At 33.5% G+C, this 6,504-nt stretch overlaps 1 protein-coding gene across 1 annotated transcript in view; it reads left to right on the top strand.

Annotated features, from left to right (window-relative positions):
* Positions 1-5,918, top strand: part of LOC137647221 (regulator of G-protein signaling 20-like) — a 262,304-nt gene extending 256,386 nt beyond the window's left edge. Inside the window, exon 5 of the mRNA XM_068380581.1 lies at positions 4,376-5,918. Within this exon, the coding sequence (XP_068236682.1) occupies positions 4,376-4,585 (210 nt within the window). The 3' untranslated portion in view covers positions 4,586-5,918. The remainder of the gene's footprint in view (positions 1-4,375) is intronic.
* Positions 5,919-6,504: the final 586 nt, after the last annotated feature.

Here is a 6,504-nt window from a genome sequence, read left to right as displayed (position 1 = left end):
GTTGCAGCGCCCAAAGAAACTAACGAATTTAAGTGGGACTCGAACCCTAGTCTGGCGTTCACCAGTCAGGGACGTTACCCCATCGGTCACCTCAACCCTACAAATTACTAGTGGTTTTTTATGTAATAGCAATCAGTGAACTCTTCCATAAAGAGAAAAGATAATGTAGGCTACTGGAAGTTTTATTCCAGCTTTGACCTAGTTGTGGAATAATCTTCCTAGACGGGTAGTTGAATCAGCGGAACTTCAAAAGTTCAAACTTGCAGCAAATATTTTTATGTTGAACAGGCTGAAATAAGTCTCTTTTTATAGTTTGTATGTGAAAGATCTGTTTTAATATGGTTACTGTTCTAAAAATACTTTTAATTGCTTTTTACTTCTCTTGCAGTTTATTCCCTTTTCTTTCCTCGCTGGCTATTTTTACCTGTTGGATCCCTAGGGCTTATAGCATCCTGCTTTCCAACTAGGCCTGTAGGTTAGCTAATAATAATAATAATAATAATGTGCATGAACTTCATAATAAATGGAACAGTGTAGGGATCATTATTATAGTTATGAGAGGTGAAAATTAATACTAATAGGCTAAATACTGACGATGATAAAGATTAAGTATTTACACAACATACAGAAAATCAGAATAATTGCCGTTCAGGACTTTTAAAATTAACTAATGTTACCCTTATGTTACCTTGCATGTTGATCAACATCCATATATAAATATTTAATAACCTCTTAATTCCTTTTTAAATGACGCTGTTCTTTAGTTTTTCATTTCCGGCACCTTTCACCCTTTTTCACCCTTCCCCCTTTTATATGAGCTCTTTATAACCTTAGACCCCCTTTTTCTGCTCTTCATTAACTTACACCCGCACTAATTATCCTGTACCGTTGCCTTTAAATTAATTACATTACGCCTCTTTTCAGCACCGTTAATTTAAAATAAAATAATTCCTCAATGCCATCCCTTTTCAATACCCCTTATGACGAGGTGGGTTTTGATAGAATTAATCAGCCTGATAAAAATACGGAAAAAAAAAATAAAAATTTTTCTTGGAAATTCAAAGGAGAAATGTCTCGTGAATAGTTTCATTTCAGTTATGGGAAGGATTACTTCATCGATGCCATACCTTTTCCAATTATAAGTTACATGTTTTGACGGCGGACCTACCCCTCTCTCTCTCTCTCTCTCTCTCTCTCTCTCTCTCTCTCTCTCTCTCTCTCTCTCTCTTTATATATATATATATATATATATATATATATATATATATATATATATATATATATATATATATATATATATATATATATACATACATACACATATACAGTATATGCTGTATATATATATAGATATTTTCTCTCTCTCTCTCTCTCTCTCTCTCTCTCTCTCTCTCTCTCTCTCTCTCTGCCATATACATATATCTTTCTTGGACGTATTTTTTTGTCTGTGGCCAACAAAAGCATACTAGAATTTTAGCAAATGTTGCTTTATCGTTCCCCGTTCCCCATCTGACCGGTCCGATGATTGGACGTTGGTTTATTCAATAGCAAGGTGAACATGCTACTGTTTCCGCTACATACTGGAGAGAGAGAGAGAGAGAGAGAGAGAGAGAGAGAGAGAGAGAGAGAGAGAGAGAGAGAGAGAGAGAGATCCATGACGTCATGAGCAAAACTACACCTATAAATTGAAGGCTTAGATTTATGGTTTAAAAACAAAGTGGTTAGAGCAAAGCTACACCTATAATTTGAATGCTTATATTTATGGTTTAAAAACAAGGTGGTTAGACATCCCTAGTTTAAGGCTCTTATGTTGCCAACTGCATAGTTTTAAAGATAGTTTTAATTTGCCTTAATTTCTCAATGTTATTATGGCTTATTTAGATGAAATAGTATAAGATCTTACATATATTCTGTATTCTAATATGTTTTACTTTAAACTTTTTTTCCCATATTTCATTCCTTTTTCAAATGTATCTAATCTTAAATATCTTTTCAAGTTTTTCCATACCTTTTCCTCCTTTTAATTGATTCTTTTCCCCTTTTTTCAAGTCCCGTTTTATTGCTTCTTTGAATGCCCTAAGAATCGTCCTCTTCATCTTTTCTAAAATGGTGGTTCTTGAGTTTTAATCTTTTTATTCTTTGGATTTCCATTGATATATGTAATTCTCTTTCTTTTGTTATTAATTTTGTTATTGGAAAACCCCAAATTTAACCATCCATTCGTCTTGGATAACATTTTAGATCTGAAATCCATTTTTTTTTTCAAGACAACACTTTGATTCCTTTTCTTTTCTTTAGACTATTTTTTTTTCTTTTTTTTCGCTGTGTCCCTGGATTCGCCTTCGTTCTCTTGTCTTGGGTAGTGCCATAGCCTCTGTACTATGGTATTCTACTGTCTTGGGTTAGAGTTCTCTTGCTTGAGGGTAAACTCAGGCACACTATTCTATCTAATTTCTCTTCCTCTTGTTTTGTTAAAGTTTTTATAGTTTATATAGGAAATGTTTATTTTAATGTTAATGTCTTTAAAATATTTTATTTTTCCTTGTTTCCTTTCCTCACTGGGCCATTTTCCCTCTTGGGGCCCCTGGTCATATAGCATCCTGCTTTTCCAACTTGGGTTATAGCTTAGTAAGTAATAATAGGTAGTATGTTGGCCAGGGCACTAGCCACCCGCCGAGAGACTACTGCTAGAGAGAGATTTGGTCCTTTGACTGGCCAGACAGTATTACATTGCATAGTTATTTCTGGTTACGGCTCATTTTTCTTTTGCCAACAAATACCCCTGGCTTAATCTTTCTACATTCTCCTCTCTCCTCATACACCTAACAACAATGAGATTACCAAACTATTCCTCTTCGCTCAAGAGGTTAACTACTGCACTGAAGTTGTTCAGTGGCTACTTTCCTCTTTGTATAGGTAGAAGAGGCTTTTTAGCCATGACAAGCAACTTTTCTCTTTTTTTCCTTTTTCTTGAACTATGAATCATGTTGGTTAGTCATTTTCTTTTTTTCATTTAAATTTTGGTTTCTCAATTTTTTTTTTTTCATTTATCAGCTGTCCCTTTCGTTTCAGTAATCCATTTCTCTCGCTTTCCCGGCGGTCTTTATTCCTATTTTTACATTTCTGTAATCCAAGTCATTGATTTTGTGGATGTGTTTCACATTACTTCCTCCACTTCTGTTCTTTTCACTTTTATGTTTGTTCCTGGACTTTCTCAACTCTCATTTCCCGAGAGCAATTTCCTTAGATTTCCAATCCTTTCTTTTATCAAATATCCTTAGCTTTCATTCCTTATTTGCATTATCTTTCCTCGTTTTACTGGTGTTCCCTAAACATGTGTTCCACGAAGCGTGTGATTGTTTCTTTTAAATATTCTCCTCTTTATTTCACATATGTATATCTCATGTCTTATAATTCCACTGTAGCTTCTCTTATATATCCTCTTGATTTGACAGATGTATTTTTCATGTCTTAGAATTCCACTGTACCTTCTTATATATCTTCTTTATTTCACAGGTATTTTTCTCATGCGTCTAAGATTTCACCCTATCTTCTCTTTAATAAAGTGGAGGACCTCTTTATTTCACAGGTGTATTTCTCATTTGCCTCAGAATTCCATTCTACCTTCTCTTATACATCATCTTTATCTCACAGGTTTGTTTTCCAAGTGTCTTAGGATTCCACTCTATCTGCTCTTAAATAGAGGAGGACCTCTTTATTTCCTAGGTATATTTTTCATGTGCCAGAATTTCACTCTACCTTTTCATATATATCCTCTTTATTTCACAGGTGTATTTCTCATGTTTTATAAATTCCATTCTACCTTCTCATATATATCCTCTTTATTCCACAGGTGTATTTCTCATGTCTCATAATTCCATTCTACCTTCTCATATATATATCCTCTTTATTCTAAAGGTATATTTCGCATGTCTCATAATTCCATTTTACCTTCTCATATATATCCTCTTTATTTTCCACAGGTGTATTTCTCGTCTCATAATTCTATCCCATCTTCTCATATATATCCTCTTTATTTCACGGGTATATTTCCAATATGTCTTTAGGATTCCACTCTATCTGCTCTTAAATAAAGAGGAGAACCTCTTTATTTCACAAGTGTATTTCTCATGTGTCAGAATTCCACTCTCTTCTCATATACATCTATTTCACATGTCTTATAATGTAATTCCATTCTACCTTCTCATATATATCGTCATATATATAGTCTTTATTCCAAAGGTATATTTCTCATATGTCATAATTCCATTCTACCTTCTCATATCTTCTTTATTCCACAGGCATATATCTCATATGTATTCAAATTCCACAGCACCGTCTCTAAAATCTCCCCCATTGCTTCTTCCATCCTCAGGTGTCCTTGGATTCGCGCGTCCGTGAAATTATCAACCGCAACATGGTCGACCCCACGCCGCACACCTTCGACGAGGCGCAGATGCAGATCTATACGCTCATGCACAGAGACTCTTATCCGCGCTTCATCAACTCGGCCATATACAAACGGCTCGCACAACTCAACAATAACGGGAGCAGCAGCAACAGCAGAAATGAGAGCGCAACATAGGTGTTGTTGTTGCTTTCCTCTCTCTCTCTCTCTCTCTCTCTCTCTCTCTCTCTCTCTCTCTCTCTCTCTCTCTCTCTCTGTTCCTCCTCCATGTGTTCTATAAATAAGATTATAAATATATAAATATCAATCTTTTCCCCCCCACACACACTGAACTTCCACGAAATAGAGAGAGATTTTTAAAAAAAATAATCCGAATATTATATATATAAATATATATACGATCAGTCTGCGCTCTGTTATGCGAGTGGTTTACGTTTTCCTTATAGTATTTTCTATGATGGGACCAGACACGCGTAGAAAATGGGGGATTACGGTTGGCTATTTGTTGAATAGAAATATATAATTAGAAAATTTAAATGGGCGTTGAAAAAAATAAAATAATGTACATATATATAAACTGACAGTGGTCACAATCAAATATTGTCGGGTTATACTAAATGTAACATGAACACCTTATAAAAATAAGCTCCAGTGTTTGCTGAGAAAGGTGAAGAAGAAGAAGAGCTTTCATGATACGCACAGACACAAAGTGTGATATAAGAATATATAATATATATATATATAAAAATCAGCTCAAGGATTTGAGCTAGACCAATGCTTGATAGAGTAGATGTTGTTGTTGTTTTTTTCATCATTTTGTACATCCTAGGTTGTGCTAAACCATTTGTTATTCAAGAGGCATAAATAATATATCTATATATATTTGAGAATAAATTAGGCATGAAGAGGTCATATATATATGCTTTTAAAAAAAACTGAGCATTTTTCAAATATGAAATATCGAAATTTTGAGATACATTCCTTCGGATGAACTAACGATATTCGCAGTAGTGACTTTGTGAAATAAAAATAGAAGAAACGACTCAAAATCAAGAGGAAGACAAAGAAAAAACAAGAAGAAGAAGAGGCGTCAACAACAACAACAACAAGATATTTCTTTCAAAGAAGAAGAAGAAAGAGAGAGAACACGAGAAGCTGGTGCGTTATTTTTTATTATGACGTGACTGAAAACATGTTTAAAAAAAAAAAAAAAAAAGTACAAATAAGCTTTAAGCTGAGAATGAATGAGTCCAAAGAGTCAAGTGCGCCAGTAAGCTGCCGAAGGAAGGCAGGTTTTGTGCTTCAATGTAGGAAATAAAAATCGATACCAAAATAGTCATCTCTGTTATGAAATACCCAAGAAAGGAAAGGTCTACACATATGGTCGAGATGGTGTTCAGTAGAGTTATAACATGTAATACTGAATAGCTAGTCATTTAATATTACGCACACAGACATCATTATACATATACAATTATAGATGTTTACATGTACAGAGATATAGACTATATATACAGTATATATATAATATATATATATATATATATATATATATATATATATATATATATATATATATATACACACACACACGTATGCATATATACATGTATATGTATATATACACGTATTCATATATACATGTATATGTATATATAAATGTATATGCATATATATGTATGTATATATATGTATATATAGATGTATATGCTTATATATGTATGTATATTTATATACACATACATACATACATAAATACATACATACATACACACACACACTGCTACAATCCTACTAGCAAAAATACCCACCACTTCATTACACAGTACAACACCTCAAAAATATTCACAAGAACGCGTATAGGCATCCAATCTTCATATACAAAAGCTAGAATCGAGATCACACAAGTGCTGGAAATGCTAACAGAGTATATCGTTTCAAATTAAGAAAGAACAAAGAATTTATTCCTCTTGTGGTTTCCTATTCAATTTGTTCAGTTTCAGTAGTTGAATTGAAAACATTTGTAATATTGCGAAAGAATTTTTTTTTCTTGAAAAAAAAAAATATTGTTTCAACTGAACAGGGAGTATAGATAT

Source organism: Palaemon carinicauda, chromosome 9 (genome assembly GCF_036898095.1).
Source record: "Palaemon carinicauda isolate YSFRI2023 chromosome 9, ASM3689809v2, whole genome shotgun sequence".
Taxonomy (NCBI): domain Eukaryota; kingdom Metazoa; phylum Arthropoda; class Malacostraca; order Decapoda; family Palaemonidae; genus Palaemon; species Palaemon carinicauda.
This window is presented reverse-complemented; position numbering and strand designations above follow the sequence as displayed.